General features: G+C 41.9%; 1 protein-coding gene and 1 long non-coding RNA gene across 3 annotated transcripts in view; one reads left to right on the top strand and one right to left on the bottom strand.

Annotated features, from left to right (window-relative positions):
- LOC122198414 overlaps nucleotides 1-17,757 on the bottom strand; it is a 37,381-nt gene that overhangs the window by 10,990 nt on the left and 8,634 nt on the right. The window contains exon 3 of one of the 2 annotated variants that reach the window (XR_006192971.1): nucleotides 244-396. The exons of the other annotated variant lie outside the window; for it this stretch is intronic. This is a non-coding gene — a long non-coding RNA (uncharacterized LOC122198414). Of the gene's footprint in view, nucleotides 1-243; nucleotides 397-17,757 lie in introns of those variants that run through there. 2 annotated transcript variants of the gene reach the window in all.
- Nucleotides 1-17,757, top strand: part of ANKUB1 (ankyrin repeat and ubiquitin domain containing 1) — a 28,310-nt gene that overhangs the window by 9,100 nt on the left and 1,453 nt on the right. Inside the window, exons 3-5 of the mRNA XM_042903022.1 lie at nucleotides 1,242-1,458; nucleotides 10,856-10,970; nucleotides 14,553-15,491. Coding sequence (XP_042758956.1) covers nucleotides 1,242-1,458; nucleotides 10,856-10,970; nucleotides 14,553-15,491 — 1,271 coding nt within the window. The remainder of the gene's footprint in view (nucleotides 1-1,241; nucleotides 1,459-10,855; nucleotides 10,971-14,552; nucleotides 15,492-17,757) is intronic.

Genomic DNA, 17,757 nt, shown 5'->3' on the forward strand with positions numbered 1-17,757 from the left:
GAAATAAATTTTGATAGGAGAAAGGGAGAGAAGAACAGAGGCTGAACAAGAGAGCAATGACTGGCTGGAGCCCCCTTCTCAGTTTTACTTAAGACCCAAGAGTCCCATGTTACAGTGGCAGCACTGTGCATTCAAATCTGCCAAGCCAACAAGAAGCCTTCGAGGAAAAAAATGATTGTCCTGAATCCGATAAAGAGGAAGTAAAGTCAATTTCACTTTTTTTGTTAGAAGAGTGAAAATGTTAATAGTCTTCTCTTTGCCCCCTTCACATTTCCCGTTTCCTGTGTTTTTAGTTTTAGTTTGGCTTGATTCACCTGTTGTTAACAGGAGAATGAACATTTTCCCCAAAGTTTCCATTTTAATTCTGCTTCAGATCCATCAGTGCCACTTGCTTTCCTATTTGGATTGCAAAAGAAAAAGAAAAAAGGAAAATTTTCACTTATATTTAGAACTTCCCTTTTTAAAGAGTAAAAATAAATACACATGTTTGTTTGTTTTTTTAAGTCAAACCATACAGACAATGAAAAGCATAAAATGATAAGCCAACTATCCCCCCAATCTTGAACTTGGTTCCATTCCTTAGAGACAACCTCTTAGAAAGGATTTTAAAAACTGACCAAAGGTTTAGAATCCATTGTATTTCTTTTTTTTAAATGTTTATTTATTTTGAGAAAAAAAAAGAGAGAAAGAGAAAACATGAATGTGAGGGGCAGAGAGAGTGGGAGAGAGAGAATCTCAAGCAGGCTCCATGCTGTCAGTGCAGAGCCTGATGCAGGGCTTGATCCCACAACCGTGAGATCATGACCTGAACCAAAATCAAGAGTCAGACGCTTAACCAACTGGGCCACGCAAGTGCCCCGAAGAATCCACAGTATTTCCAAATCAATGCACAACGTAACAGTGGAGTTGTTTCTCAACCAACACCTCCATAAGTGCAGCTTGGATATAAATTATCAACATGCCTCTTGTGTATCTGGGTTTGTCGACTAAAAAAAGGGGTCTCAAAGCCCTGCCAAGTCTTCTTTATGCTACTCAAAGCAGGAGGACTCCTTAATATCCTTGGGACAGAAGAACAAGAGTTAGACCAGAAGCCAGGGAACCTAACTGGCCTTTGCCCTCATCCTTAGCACCCACATCATGGAAGTTACAGGCACTTAGGGCCACCCTCCGAAACGTTTTTCCCTTGCTCCAACCCCAAGACAGTGCTTATTCTTAAGTTCCCTCCTTCTCTTTCCCCTTAGGAAGAAGATAAGCCAACTCTCTATGTGTTCAATGCTGTGACCCAAGAGACAATGCCAATGATGGAGAACATCTCCCTTCTTAGTAAAAAAGTGTCTGATCTGAGAACACTGGTAGCTCTGAGATGTGGCTTTCCCGTGAGTGTCTTCTGTCTCCGGACCCCAAACGGAATGGAGATGTATGACTGCAACACCCTCAGGGACTACCAAACAGACATCGGTACTGCCCACTATATTTGATACTAACTACTGCTCAGCGCTAGGGTTCTTCGATACCAGATTTGCAACAAATGGAGGAATTGTTTCCAAACTAAAACTTCTGTAACCTCAGTGGGGATGTAAATTATCAATACACCTCTCTGGTAGCTGGGTCTGTAGACTAAGAAATAAGAAAGGTCTCATAGCCCTGCCAAGTCTTGTTCTCTTTTCTCAAAGTAGGATAACTTGTTAATATCCTCGGGATAGAAGAGCAAAACTCAGACCAATTTATATGTCTCTCTTTCAAAATATATTTCAAGAATACATAGAAGGAAGTTCAAATACACGTTCTTTTTCTCCTTTTTAACACGAATGGTAGCATGTGAGACTTGCAATCTTATTTTAAGATATTATCAGTTACGTTAATCTTTTAAACAGCATGAAGCAGATACTGTGCAGGCATTCATCCTGATGTACAGATTAGTGAGCTGGCATTCATCCCTGATGGACACATTACAACATTTATTTAAATATTGTACTTCCAGGTTGTGACTGCTGTAGCCATATACCATGAAGACAAAATCAAAGGACCATCAGATTGTTTTAACTCTATTGGAAAATGGTTCAAACCTTACAGAGATTCTTGCTTGAGGTGAATGAATCTTTGTGATAATTAGCAGAAGTTTAGGTAACATTGTGTTGTCACATTTGTTGCAATGGAATTGGACTTCTCCCAATTTATAGTAGGGCTTTGTAAACATCATTGAATTAGGCAGTTTTGCTTTTTATAACTGCTAAATTTTCATTTATTGTTATTTCTCTTGACTCTTATATTTGCTAATTCTTTCATGGTACTTTAATTGAGGCTCTCAAAACTTTTGACATCATTTATCATCCTGTTTTTGACCAAAGGAAGTGATGTTCTGGGATTTGTCCTGAGAGTACCTCACAGTAAAGCACATGCCAGTCTGCATGCTTGCTAAGAGATCAGCCCTGCCCAGAAGATGGTGGAGGCTTATGTGAGTAAGGACACACAAGAGGCATTTGTCCCCAAGCAACTTATGATCTAGTTATTTAATGAAACATAAAAGGATACATGAGAAAATTAGGGTGACTGCTCTTCAGGCCTATGGTACTCAGATTATGATATGACAGTTTACAGCTAGAAGAGAATTTAGAAATGGCTTGGTCTAACCTCCAATTTTTATAGATTTAAAGAAAGCAAAAATATTCCAAATGGTTAAATGATTTGCTCAGGATGTGTCAAGGATAACCCAGGCCTCCCAAAATGACCCCATAGGAATGATGGTTTTCAAATGTCAGGTTCTAGGGGCTCGAGTATGACCAGAGTAGACTGCTTTAGCCACCATTAGAACACAGGCCATAGGAGGAGAGGCAAGGAAAGAAGAGCCTCAAAGAGAAGGGAGGAAAAGTCTTTGGGCTGCTTCATATCTTTGTGCAAAGCATCCCTAGTGTTCCTCAATAGCTAGTCCACCTTTTTTAACTAGAGGGTAAAGGAGTTATGATCAGCCTGTCTTCCAGGTTCTCCCCTTCCCAGTCAATGAGTCATCCCTGATGCTATCAAGAGTTGAAAATTGACCCCTTTCTAAAGACAGTGGAAAATCAGAAGGCTTCTGAGAAACAGTCAAGCTCATATTGAAAATCAAGGACTTCAGGGGTGCCTGGGGGCTCAGCTGGTTAAGCATCCAACTCTTGATCTTGGGTCAGGTCATGATTTCGCCATTTGTGAGTTCAAGCCCTGCATCGGGCTCTGTGCTGACAGCGCAAAGCCTGCTTGGAATTCTCTCTCCCTCTATATCTGTCCCTACCCCACTTGTGTTCTCTCTCTCTCTCAAAATAAAGAAATAAACTTAAAAAAAAAATCAAGGGCTTCAATAGTTCATTTAGTCTGGAAATACTTACTAGCTCATATAGAGAGATGCAGAACTGCTTCTGCACTCCAAGCATTTATAATAAAGTGGTAGAAAGAAGGCATGCACATATATTTAGTTATAATACAATAAGTCAGCTCAGTGTAGGCTGAATGGCTCAAGGGAAGGCATTCTGGAGAATGCTGGGTGTGAGCACACAAAGATAATCATCTGAAATGAAGAAGGGAAGACATTCCAGGCTTCTGAGCCAAAAGAAAAACACAAGCCACAGGTTCACAAACATGGGTTTAATCCAGGGAAGACAAATATCAGGAGACTGTTCCAAAGAGTGGAGGAGCCTCGCTGAGACCAATAGGAAACACAACTGGGGTCAGATTGAGAAGGGTCTTAGGGGTGAGGCAACAGAGCTTAATATGTAAGCTTAATATGCTTGCCACCATAGCCACGTACATTCTGGAACAGAAATGTTTTAGCAGAAGTTTAATCTGGTAGCAAGCAGCATGAAATACAGATAGGAGTGAAGAGAGAAGCAAGGTGATATGCCAACAGGCTTTCTGAGAATCCCAGTATTAACCAATTCCACTAGCAACAGAAGAGATGAATCTGAGAAACCCAGGAAGTAGAGACAGGATGTCAGGCTGAATCACAGTTAAGAAGAGGGAAGCACCAAGGCTCTGACACTAGGACGGTGGTGGTGAAATTTGGGAAAAGGAGCTTATGCTTTGGGTCCTGAACTTTAGATATAAAGAAACTCAGAGAGTATGGTTTATTTCCTAAAAGTTACTCTGCTAGTTGGTAGCAAAGTTGTAAGTACATGTGACATCGTCTAATTCTCCTCCATGACAAATATGGTGTGAGGGCTTAATGATGGGTTGGGTTAGCAGATACTGCTGTAGGCATCCTGCCCATGGGTCAGGGGCCAAGCCCTAGGAGACGTGCTTTCCTGAGAGAGTAAGTACAGAAAGGAACATGTCAAGGGCCAAAGGCCAGTGGTCAGGACATGCTGAAGTCAGGGCAAGTAGACAGAAGAGGAGTCAGAAAAGGAGATATGCAAAGTTGTCAGAAGTGGGAGGGAACTGGGACTTTGCATTGTCACAGATGACAAGGAAGAGACTGTTTTCAGGATGCTGGTAAAAGGCCAAAGACAATGTCTGAGAAAAACTTTTTGATTTGGCTTAAAGGTCACTGGTGAGCTCAGAGCAGTTTTAATAAAGAGGATGGAGACAGAAAGATTTCAGGGATTAAAAAAAAAGATAAGTAATTAGAGGATAAAGGATGTTTTTGGTGATAGAATATTTAATGATTAACTTATCAAGAATTTGCCAAAGCTAAACATTCTCTAATATTTGTGATTTTGTGACTCGAGGCTTATTGGTACATCATATAGGTACAACACACACCCACACACCCACACCCACACCCACCTTTTCTTGTATCAATGTGTATGGGACATTTATATGTTCATTTTAACCTCATTTCTGGTTTTTTTTTTTTAATTTTTAAATATTTATTTTTTATTGAGAGAGAGAGAGAGTGCAAGCAGGAGAGGGGCAGAGAGAGGGAGACACAGAATCTGAAGCAGGATCCAGGCTCTGAGCTGTCAGCACAGAGTCCAATGCAGGGCTTGAACTCATGAACCGCAAGATCATGACCTGAGCTGAAGTCAGATGCTTAACTAAGCCACCCAGGCACCACGAGCCTCATTTCTAGTTCTTAAATCTCTATCCTGGCTTTTGCTTTCCTCTTGCTTATCTATGTGCTTGTTTGCTAGTTACTCTGTCTATATTTTCTATATGCTTACAAACTGACATTAATCCTTTCTGGAACAACTGTGCCTTACAAATAAGTGAATGAAGGAATACCTTTCCTTTACAGAATGATGCCATTGGTATTTTTCACTATAAATGCCATGTGGCATGTATTCGTGGCCAGAATGAGCACATTGTATCTCAGAGACTATTCCAGGAGCAGGGTCCTATCAGCTCAGACCCTGAAATCTCAGCTGGCTCAAAGGCCCTGCTACCAGCCCTTAGGCCCCTTGAAGACCTACATGTTATTTTAATTCATTTTATAAATGAGAAAAATGAGGTTCAAAGAAGTTAAGTGACCAGCTCAAGGTCATACTGCTAATAAATCATAATCACACACTCAGGATTGGGTTCTTTCCAACAATTTATACTGCCAACTTTTATTGGCACCTACTTTTATTCATGCTCTTTAATTTCTGATAAATGTGTTGTTTTGCTTCCCACGAGGGGAAACCCACACCAGGGAAATGATTTCCATATTCAGGAAGAAAAATCTCAGATCAGATAGGCAGATATTGACCTCAAAGTATGGATGAGGAATCCGGAAACTTGGGATACAGGGACCACATAGGGAGAAGTTGAAGACAATTCCCTAGAACAGGCACTGTTGCTCATACCTGCTTTCCTGAATGGCTTGGCATGGTGATGGGTTTGCAAGTAGAGAGTGAGCAGATCCAGGTTTTATAAACATATACAATTTTGGGGGGTCTTTGAAAAAAATTCAAAATTAAGAAGAGAGGATTAGAAAACTCATATAGTGAGAGGTCCTGAAGCTTAGGTCTCATTAGTTTTACTTCCATTTACAACATAGCATATTTCAAGTAAATTTCTATTTTTCCAACAGAATTCTTAAACTTATGAGGAAATTTAATATGTGACAAAAGAAGTAGTACAAACCAACTGGGATGGAAGGATTATCCAATAAATGGTTAACTTGCTTAGAAGTTCTCTGGATTTTCAAAAGTTGTGCATTAAGAGAAAAACCATCCATTGTTACCTTTGTTCCTTCAGAAATGAGGACTGCTTCATTGCAAGGAACTAAAATTAATAGTTAAAACACGTGTAACAATTGTTCCCAGATAGGGAGTTAAAGGAGAATAAAATACAGGGCTCGACGGAGGTGCCCTACTGCTGATGAGGATTTAAATCATATAGCCTTCTCTGTAGTTTTCAGAATCGGGGTTCATCAACAGTGGACAGGATGATCAAGGAAGAGCTGAGATCCTAATGCTAGGCAACCACTTAGGAAAGGGCAGGTGGGCCAGGAAAAGGGGAGTTAGTCTCAAATGAGTCTTGCTGGTGGGATCCCTGAGATAGGTAGACAGATCAGTCTGCAACTACATTTAGGAAGGCAGAAGTTGACCCCAGGGTGACCCAGCAGGGGCCTGGTGGGCGAGCCATAGCATAGCATCAAAGTAGTGAGTGAATGAATAAATAAATAAATTACATAAGAGGTGACAAACCAGACAAGCTAGTTGTTGACATCAGAGGCTCTGACAACACATAACAGAAATCTAACCCCAGGGATTGGGGTTCAGAGTAGGAACTTCAGCTCCAGGCTCAAAGAATGGATGAACCTCAGTCCTAAAACCCAAAAGGTAGAGTAGGATACTGACATTCATGTTCTGGGGCACAAGGTGGGGGCTTGGTCAGGAGGGATAAAAAGGCAACTTGCTAGAACTGAGACAGTATCTGAGCCAGATGAACAGAAATGCCAACTTCCCACCTTAGCTACTGGCTTAACATATTCCCTTTTACTAGAATTAAGGTTATTTCCTGGGCCTAGAGCTTGGCTGGCTCTTCAGATGGAAGCTGTGCAGCCTCAGCTGTAGAGGATCAAGGAGGCTGCGGTACAGTGTCAATCAGGCTTTTCAATGCTCATCTGTGGATAACAATTTTTTTAAGAGAGAGGGAGAGCAGGAGCTGGGGACAGGGGCAGAGAGGCAAAGGGGGAGAGAGAGAATCTCAAGCAGGCTCCAAACTCAGCACACAGTCTGATGCAGTTCTCAGTCCCATGACCCTGGAATCGTGACCTGAGCCAAAATCAAGAGTTGGACACTCAACTGACTGAGCCACCCAGGGGCCCCTATGGGTAATTTTTATAGTAAACTACAAACACAGCAAATCACTTAAGTCAGGAGATGAAATAAATGTACTTGGAACAGTGTTTAAAGTCCCTTGTTTTCAGTGCTACCCATAGGAGTCAAACCTTTAAATAAGAAAGTTTAAGTACAGCAAGAAGCTTCAGAGCAACTAAATCTATTGCATCAAGGATAATAAACACCTGCAAGTATTTATTATAAACTTACTATGTGTCTGGGCCTGAGGGTATGTATGGATAAGCCAAGTCACACATATTCCCAGTTCCTACTGCCAAGGCCATCATATTGATTCAAAGGCAGTCAGCCAATCTACAGATTGTCCAATGACATCAGCTCTCACAGCTGAGTCAATTAAATTCTTGTTTGGAGACAAAGATAACACAGAGGACAGGAATGTAGGCACAGAAGCCAGATTGCCTAGGTACAACTCCTGATTCCACTACTTACTGGGTATGTAAAACCTGGGCAGTTTACTGAATCTCATAGTGCCTCAGTTTCCTTAGATGTCAAATGGAGAGAATTATACAACCCATACTTATGATTGTTGTAAATGTTACATTCTCTTATTCACGTAAAGTACTTAGAATAATGGAGAGCATATAATAAGCATTCAATGAGTATTAGCTGTTCATATTCAATATATTATTATCATTAATTATTACTAGCCTTGTGAATTCCAATTGGGAAATATAGAGAGACAAAACAGGTTATCAGTGTGGGCAGAAAATTCACGGTGTCATGACGTAAGGTTGGGTCATGGCAAAGCAATGTTGCACGCATACCTCAGCTATGGCAGGACAAACTGTAAGAAGGCAGGGCAGGCTGTTAGCAGAGAAATGGAGGAGACACAAAGAGCTAGAGGGCTTGAGAAAGAGAGAGAGATCCTGGAGCTCCTGGGAGTTGGGGAGTGGCCCATCTTGAGTACTTTTGTTCGCAACGTACAGCAGATCTGGCCCTTGACTCAGTACAATAAACCCCATTTTCCTGAGGGCCTCCTTGCAGCCCAAAAGCGTAACTAGAACAGAACCCACAGACTGGATGAGACAATGCTTGGGCTCAGAGAGTTCTCTGTCAGGGTTTATAAACTGTGAATTCCAAAGCAGAAATGTATTTTTAACAATAAAGACTTTCAACATACATTATGGTAACCAGTTGAACAGTCCTTTTATCTATTTAGAGAGGTGAGCTAATGACATAATTAAGAAGGGCTTCCCGGAGGAGGTGATTCCAGGGTTGCATCATAAACTATTGGCAGGAGGGCGTGGGTAAGAAGTCACAAGAATTCAGACAGCAAAAGGAGAGACCCCAAGGCCAGAAATAGCCTATTGTGCACACTGAAGTGCAGGACAGCCTCCTGGGCTACAAAGGGCTAGGAGGGCAGCAGGTGGCCAAAATGGATTTGGGAAATAGGGTAGAATTTCCTTCAACAAATATTTACTGATCATCCACCATGAGCCAGGCACCACCAAGGAAAGTGAACATAGAGCTGCGAGCAACAGTGGCAAGATTCCTGGCGTCTTGAAGCTTGCGGTTCAGTGGGAAAGGCAAGCAGCACTAAGTAAACAGAAAAAGAGCAAATTTTAAATAGAAATGAGAACTTCTTAGTAAAAGGAAAACAGGATATGGGAACAGGGAGTCATGTGGTAGCATGGGGGCGGGGGGAGGCTATTAGATGGTTAGCTAGAAGAGGAGATGACAGTTGAGCAGAGACCTGAATAAAGGGATGAGGAGGCTGGTGGGAGCTTCCGGAGGTAGATTTAGGTGAAAGATCATCTAGGCCTGAAATAGGGTGGAGCCGGGGAGACGGAGGCAAGGAAATGGTTCTTAAACTTTTATGAGATAAACTTTTCAGGCCTTAGCTATTGTGCATGAGAAAAAGGGAAGGACAAAGAGTAACTCCTCAATGTCTAGCTGAGGGAGGTAACAAGGAAGACAGTGGTGCCACAAACTGAGACACAACGCAGGAGGAAGAGTAGGTTGAGGAAAGATGAGTGGTCTTTCAGAACGATGGGTTTATAGTGCACTCTCTTAGGTGCCTGTGTCCCCAGCAGGGGGACTCTGGAGCTGAAGCAGAGGCCTGGTGTGGAGATTTGGACTTTGGAATGAACGCCATGTGGGTGGTCAGTGAAGCCAATAGCATCACTGAGATTGCCTTAGTCAGCCAATATTCAGTGAGCACTTATTAAGTGCCAGACTATGTGGCAAGTCTTGAAGGAACTTTCTTTTTAGTGAGGACATGAAAAACAAAAAAGTCCAAACAAGAAAAATGATTTAAAGTACTGATGATAGGAGCTATGAAGAAGTTAAAATAAAGTCATAGGATAAAGACTAAAGGAGTTGGGGGGTGGGGGGAGGGGGCAGTGGTGCCCAAGAGGGTCCTTTGTGAGGACATGATGCTTGAACTGAAAACTGAATAAGGACACTATTCTGTGAAAAGCTGGATGAAGACCCTTTGAAGCAAAAGAAATTACAAGTCTTCAGGTCTTGAGATGGGAGTAGACATAGTGTGTCTGAAGGACAGGTGAAAGGTCAGAGTGGCTGGGACAGAGTGAGTGAGTGAGCCAGACAGGAAGGAGATTGGGTTTTATCCCGGGGGAATGTGTAGAGAAAGAAAAGAAGGCTGAGGAAAGAAGATTCCTAAAAAACACCAGCCTGAAGGACAAAGGATATGTGGTGCTACCTAGCGTAGACCAGGAGAGAGTAGACTTTTGAGGAGCAAGTGACAAATTCTCCAGCAGCAGGATGCCTGGGTGGTTCAGTCAGTTGAGTGTGTGACTCTTGATTTCAGCTCAGGTCATGATCCCAGGGTCTTGGGATCAGGCTGCATGCTGAATGTGGAGCCTGCTTGGGATTCTCTCTCTCTCTTCCTCTGCCCTTCTGCCCTACTTGCACTTCCTCTCTTTCCCCATTAAAAAAAAAAAAATTCTCCAGTGGCAATGAACAGATTACTTTCATGTTCATAATACAGAATATCTATTTTGTGAAGGATAAAACGAAAGGATCATTCAACTCCACCCATAGCCCGCTTGTAAGCTAACGGCCCCAAAAGCCCATTAGTCCTGTCACAGTTTCTTCAGTTTCCTTTTCCAACATACTGGCTCAGTTGACATGGTGATGTATAAATTTTTTTAATGTTTATTTATTTTTGAGAGAGAGAGAAAGAGTATAAGCAGGGGAGGGGCAGAGAGAAAGGAGGACACAGTATCCGAAGCAGGCTCCAGACTCTGAGCTGTCAGCACAGAGTCCAGTGTAGGGCTAGAACTCACAAACCGTGAGATCATGACCTGAGCCGTCCAGGCGCCCCTACATGGTGATGTATATGTCAGCACGGAATCAATGTCCACAGGGCTATTTTAAGATAGGTGCAAAGAAGTATTGCAGCATTATATGCAATTGCTGTGCAGCTGGGAAAATGGAAGTGCACAGAAGTTAAATGGCTTTTCCAAGTGACTGCAGGCCTAAGCTAAAAATAGCATCCCTGTCTACTTAGTCCAAGGTTACTTTTCGATTTGCATCTAGCTTGTGCCTCTGTTGAAGGAAGCTATCCTTAGAAGTTTTATGGATTTCCAAACCACAGTGATAGACTGGGATGATTAACTGCCTCTCTTGATCCACAGGCACAACACTTCGTTTGGACGTCTGGGATGGATGGAAGGAATTTCTGATGGGTTGTCTTCTGGGACAAAAACTTAAAGTCCAACGCTATTTATCAAATGAAGGACCAGTACTCAAGTATGGAGATAAGACAAATGCTAAATTAAGTAATTTTTACTGAACTTCCATAGGAACCTTGAGCCATCAATTCACTCTACAGCTGGAGTGCCGCACCATGCCAATTCCACTTAGCATGAATTAACCTGAAATTATTATTGAGATATTTACTGGAAAAAGATAGCAGGGATGTCACCAAGGCTGACTGCCTTTGGTGATGGATTGCAATTCAGGTAGACTTTCCTCAGGAAACACTAACTATTTAAATAAGTGATGTCAGTTTGGTTTGGAAATCAGACTTTTAACAGCACTTTGAAAGCCCATCAGAATAAGTACCTTGCCACCCTCATATTCAATTATCCTAAAAAGCACTGATTGCTAACTGATTGGCTGAAACATTGGCTGCCTCTCCCTAAGCTCCCAAAGAATTTTTCAAACTGCTTTTAATACAAGCCTTCATACTTCTGCCATACATGAACATGTGTGACTGGGGCAGTGGATGGTAGGCTCAGAGAAGCAGGTGGTCATTTTAATGTATCTCTGCAGTCAGCAGCTTCTCATACATGTAAGTTGCATTACTCTTTAGGTTTTAATTCAATGGTATTTTAGGACAGGGACCCCTCCTGGTGATTCAATCATGCTTTACAGAAGCCCACACACCCAGCAAGAGCTCTAAGGGCTCTAAGAAGTGACAGAATAGAAAACAGCTTCTGCGATTGTATATAATATTCAATATTCTGAATTAATTTCTATCTAGAGATAGTGATACTTCCCTTTTTTCATGTTCTAAATCCAAAGAAATGGCTTGTATTGCATTGTTACTTTAATAGTGCATATTTATTGAGTACTTTGTAACAAGACACTGTGTTACATGTATTACCTAATTTTATACTTAGAACAATTTTATGAGGTAGATACTCTTTTATCACCAATGTCACACAGCTAGCCAGGGCACAACTAGATACCGAATCCTAACAATTTAATTCTAATGCTCAGATGCTTAACCATTCCACTTGACTTAATCCTTAAGTAAAATCTGAGGAGGGTGAGCAGTGGGGGGTGTGGCTGTGTGCCTGCTTTAGACCCTGCCCCCAATGTACACCCATGCGCATGGCTCAGCTGACCCAGCTGGGCTCACAGGCTCACTCAGTTCCAGGCCTTATCGGCTCTGGTGATGGGTTCCCAGACTGCAATCTCCCTGCCCACACTATCTGTATTCTCATCATGCTGAAACACACACACACACATAGGAACCGGATGGACAGACGCACACAGGGGAGGAGGGGAAAAAAGAGAAAAAAAAGACCTATCAGCTCAGAGAATATACATGATCAGGCTAAAAAGCTCCTTTTATTCTGTCACCCAATCAGCAATGATCTATTGAGCATATACCACACATGATCCTAGGAATATACCAATAAACAAGATATGGTCCCTGCCTTCAACCTTACAATCCAGTAAAGGAAACAAAAAAAACAAGTAACAGTGTGCGTTGGTGGTATAGTGGTGAGCATAGCTGCCTTCCAAGAAACAAGTCACCAATTCCTGGAGAAGCAGAATTGCAAAATGATTAGGGACACAAACTCCAGGGCCCTTCTGCCTAGGTTCATAGCCCTACTCTCCAAGTGTTTAGTGTGTAAACTTGGGCAAGTTATACAGTCATCCTGTACTTGTTTCCTCCTTGAGGAAAAGGGAGTAATAACTGCATCTGTCTCACAGAACTGTTTCAGAGATTGTGTGACTAAATCATCAGAATTTAGAGGGCTGGTTGGCACATGGAAAGCGGGACATAATTGCTACGTGCTGTTGCTGTCACCATTCAGTATGAAAGTGTCATGGCATGGATACAGTCATGATCCATGATATTGGATTGGGAATGTATACAGTGGGCAACTAACTAGACTTAGGGGATCAGGTAAAGCATCCTGAGAAAGGCAACTGACGTCTGAAGGGCTGATACTTAGGCAAATGGAAGGGAGGAAAAAAAAAAAAAAGATATTCCAAAATTGATGGAACCACATGAACAAAGTCCCAGGGGGCAAGAGAATAGCTTCAAAGAACTGAAACAAGTTCCACATGGTAGGTCATGAAGTGAGAGGGAGCTAGTGGCCGGAGGCTAGAAGGATAAGGAGAGGCCAGCTCTTGCAGGCACCTGTAGGAATGTGAAGGAACTTGGGCTTTATCTTTTAAGTTCTGGGAAGACATTGAAGGTAGAGAAAAGCCATGATGAGACCTGCATTTTAGAACATTGCTCTGGTTGCAGTGTGAGGAATAGAGGCAGGCAGGGGACAGGGAGATAGTCAAGACGTAACAGTGGCCTGAACGAAGCTTATGACAGCAGAGGTGTGGCTAAGAAAACTCAACTGTGAAAAGATACATTTAGAAGATAGAATCAGTTAGTCTAGGTAACAATATGAAAGCAAAGGCCAGTTAGTCCTTCCAAGAAGGACTCTTCTCCCCAAAATAAGAAAATTGATCACATTCAGAGATGCTGATTTACACTAATGAATTTTGGGGGAAAAAAAAATGATGTGTGAACCAAAATGCCACTGTATTAAGGCATAATTCTAATTAGTTATAATCTAACTGTGGGTCCTGGAGACCCACATGTTCTGAGAAGGTCATCTCCTTGTACAGGAAAATTACACAGGAAGCCGCATACACATCAAAAGATGGTGTGGTGAGCATGTAATCAGAGACAGGAGGGTCAGTTGGTTTTGGATGTAGGTGGTTTTGGATGATGCCAGGCAAGCTTGCCTCCATCTCTATAATGGGGTCCGATAGCCCTGCCCAAGTATATCCTGGACAATACTTAGTGGACTCTGTCTAGGTTTGCCTCCCTAATTCTTATTTCTCTGAACAGCCCCCACCAGTCATTCAACTTATGCTTTATGGGGAGGGATAGTAGGAAGGCCAGTGTGGCTCTGGGACAGTGACAGGGAAGGGGGTTGTGGAAAGTGGGACAGGAGAGCGGGGCAGGGGCCTGATTGTAAGAGGCCTTGTAGGTCAAGGTGAGGAGTTAGGATTTCTTGGAATGGGAAGCTATTGGAAGGTTCGGAACAGAGGATAAACTATCTCCCGTTTCGGGAATAAAAAGGTCACTGAGCGCTGTGTGAGGAAAAGCCCGTAGGGAAATACAAGGAAGTGGGAGACAGTTAGGAGACTATGGCACTGGTGCTGGTGGGAGTGCAACGTAGTGGTTTAGATCTGAATAGCAGTAGAGACTTTGAGAAGCCAGAAAGTAAGGGCTGATGGTAGAAAAGACAAAACAAACATAGAAATCCATAGTTCTAAAATGTGCTGGATTTCTTCCAGTACTTTCCCAATTAATATAAAGGTTACTGTTTTCACTGGGACTTTGAGTTTCATAAAAAAGAAAACCACTCCAAGGAGCCCACTTTGAATTATTTGCCTGTGCATAATGGGATAATCTATACAAGCAGGATCTGTGCAGTTTAAGCTGTATATTACCATACACCTTTCCTGAGAACATTCTATGTAAAAGTTAAGAAGAAATAAATATCTTAACTAGTATGTTTTGTAACTACATTATCGGTTTGCTGACTTACTAAACACCCACTCCCACTTGTTTCGTTCATTCAGGTATCAGAAAAAGGTAGCCCTGTTCATCGCCGCCTTCTATGGGTACATCGAGCTCACTGAATGGGCCCTGAAGCAGGGTGTGCGGCCCGATGAGGCTGTCAGTGTTCACCCCTATCGAGCATGGTGCCATGAAGCCCTTCATGCAGATGTCTCTAAATGCCCCATTCATGCAGCTGCAGAAGCGGGCCAACTGTTGATTCTGAAGGCCTTTGTCAACTGCAGCGTGCTGTGCCTGGAATGTAAAAACGCAGCGGGGCAAATCCCCCTGACCATCGCATTTAAACACAAGCATAAAGACTGTGTATTGTATTTATTGAGCAAAATGTGGTCCACGGTTTCTTTTCCGAAAATATCAGTTCCCATGAGGATTTATATTAAAATAAAACAATGGGTCCTCAAAGCTCAGAGTCACAACCTTAATAAAAGCCAGCTTTGCGGCGCAAGGGTCCTTGGGGCAAAAGTTGGAGACACTGTGATGGTGGATGGTTTCACCACACCACAAATGACCTCCAAGGGCTGGCATAAGGCTCAGAACAAGGACTCACAAAGCACTGTGGGTAAGCTACCACCTCTCAAGGAAGAAACTGCAAGCAAGAAACCTATCAATCCTTTGGCAATTTCACAGCAGATCACAAGACGACAAACCTTGAAATTACCTCCACCGGTAGATGCAAATACGTCCTTTAAATTACAAAGACAGCAACAACAAAATCAGAAAAAAATTACTGCTGCAGCTAAGAAAAAAGAAAAGTTCATAAAAAATACATATCTCCCCCAAATCCCCCTCCCTCCAGTTTCAAGAGTGGGCTATTCACACCCATCTTTTTACTATGCAACACCCAGTGCTGATTTTTTACTCAAATCGTCCTTTGCGTGCTTCTCAGAGCACAGTGGTAAGACTCCAAGGGAGAACGCCATCTACTGCTTAGCCGTGGCCAGGTAACGTTTTCTCTTTAAATACGTAAGGACAAACCTTTAATAGGGCCGCTCTAGGGCAGGAAGTGGTCCATGAAGTCCTACCATGCCATATAATGTAATACAGGTTGTACGAATGCATCAGTATCCAGCTTCAAGGACCTCATCTTAGCCTTGTGTCTAGGACAAAATGAATTGATTTTACTGGCCAATCCAATCTGTGTAGTATCTGTGTAGTAAAAATCATTTTACTCCTCAGGCTTTCGGAAAGAAAAGAGACAGTAGAAAGAGTTGTATCAAATAACAAGGTCTGGGGCACCTGGGTGGCTCCGTTGGTTGAGTGTCCAACTCTTAATTTTGTCTCAGGTCATGATCCCAGGGAGTGAGCCCTGCATTGGGCTCCGCCCTAAGCATGGAGCCTGCTTGAGGTTCTCTCTCTGTCTCTCTCTCTCTCTGTCTCTCTCTCATTCTCTCTCTCTCCTTCCCTCTATCCCATCCCCCACTCACATGTTCTTTCTCTCTAAAAATAAAATAAAAATAACAAGGCCCCTTGACTCTTTTTTTAACTAATAAGAAATTGTTAATAATTAAAGGGAGAAGGGAGAGACTTGAAATGGGGGAGAGACACATTAAAAGTGTCATGGAAGACTGGATGGTAATGAAAGTGGAAGGAAAGAAAGGAACAAGTGAATAACAGACTGAACCATAAAGACTTCAGCTGACTTACTGGGCAAGATATATTGGTTGGGAAAGATCTATATTGGACAGGGTGATAGAGTTGACATTAATATTTAAGGTCAGCTTAAAAAGTAATCCATTGTCACATTTAAAGACAAAAACCAGTGTATCAGGAGTGGACTTTTCAGGCACATTCATTTCATAAGATAAAATTTGACATTGGTCATCAGATTTCACTGAAAACACAACTCTGATCAGATCTCAGGTCCCATCCATTACTTATGTGGTTTTTTTGCGTTCTAATATTACAGTAGAATATAGATTTATGAGTGATTTTCCCCCTTACTCAATATAATGAAAAGGAAAGAAAAAAAACAAGGCTAGATTGTTTCAGTTGTCTTTCAGTATTTGTCTTTATTTCCACTCTACTTTATTTCAGCTAAGCTCTGCCACCTAGTGGTCAGAGTAATCGGGCTATAAAACTGGCAAAATTTGGAACAGCACAATGAAACTAACTGCTTAACAATTTTAATTTTCATAATTCGTGAGCTATCTCTGACTAGAATGTATAAGAGATAACCTAAAATTCTAGAAAAATACCCAAGAAAATTATTAATTGAAAACATTGGGGTGCCTGGGTGGCTCAGTTGGGTAAGCATCAGACTCTTGATTTCGGCTTGGGTCATGAACTCGTGGTTGGTGAGCTCAAGCCCCACATTGGGCTCTTTGCTGACAGTGAGGAGTCTGCTTGGGATTCTCTCTCCTTCTCTCTCTGCTCCTCCCCTGTGCATGCATGTGCGCAAGAGCGCTCTCTCTCTCAAAATAAATAAACATTAAAAAATTATATAGTTATCTTAAAATCATGCTGTAAACATAAGAAAGGAAGCACTGATTAGTTTTATCAATAGATGTACATTAGAAATCAAAAGATGTACATTAGAAATCAAAAGATGCACTTTTAAAACATTCTTAACTGCTTATTATGTCCCAGTGAAGTGCTAGGCAGAATGCAAACATGCAAAGGTAAAGCAAGGAGTTAATCCAGAACATTAATGATGAATGAGGCAAAGTTGGATGGAGTTCAAATATTTGAAATACTAAGGTAATTTTACGCAAGATTGCTTCTGATAGAATTGGTGGAAGCCCTTTAAATTTCAAGAACTTTGCCAGACAAAAGGGGTGGTGGTAAAGAAAAGGAGCCAGGTACAGGTGCCAACATGGTCAAGGGCACTGTTTTATGAAAGGGTAAGAGAGAAATTTAGTTTTCAAAGAAGTCAGCAGATCTGCAAAAGGCATTTTAGGGGACAGGGAGAAACCGGCTAAAGATGAAACTAGCAAGATAGACTGCACCTGCATGGAGAAGCGTCTTGGGTGCCCAAGTGGAGAGTGTGCTTCTTGTTAGGAAGTAGATAGGAAGATCACGGAAGTTCTTTTTTTTTTTTTTTTTTTTATCAGACAAGTCACATAATCAGTTTGTGTTTATTCTGGAAGATGTATCTAGTGGAGATGTGTGTTAGAGTCACCGGGAAGAAGTCTTACTGAAGCTGTGGAAGGCCTACAGTAGAGTTAGGAGGCTTCAATAAAGGAAGCAAAGAATGATAAAGACCTGGAC

This window comes from Panthera leo, chromosome C2 (assembly GCF_018350215.1).
Source record: "Panthera leo isolate Ple1 chromosome C2, P.leo_Ple1_pat1.1, whole genome shotgun sequence".
Taxonomy (NCBI): domain Eukaryota; kingdom Metazoa; phylum Chordata; class Mammalia; order Carnivora; family Felidae; genus Panthera; species Panthera leo.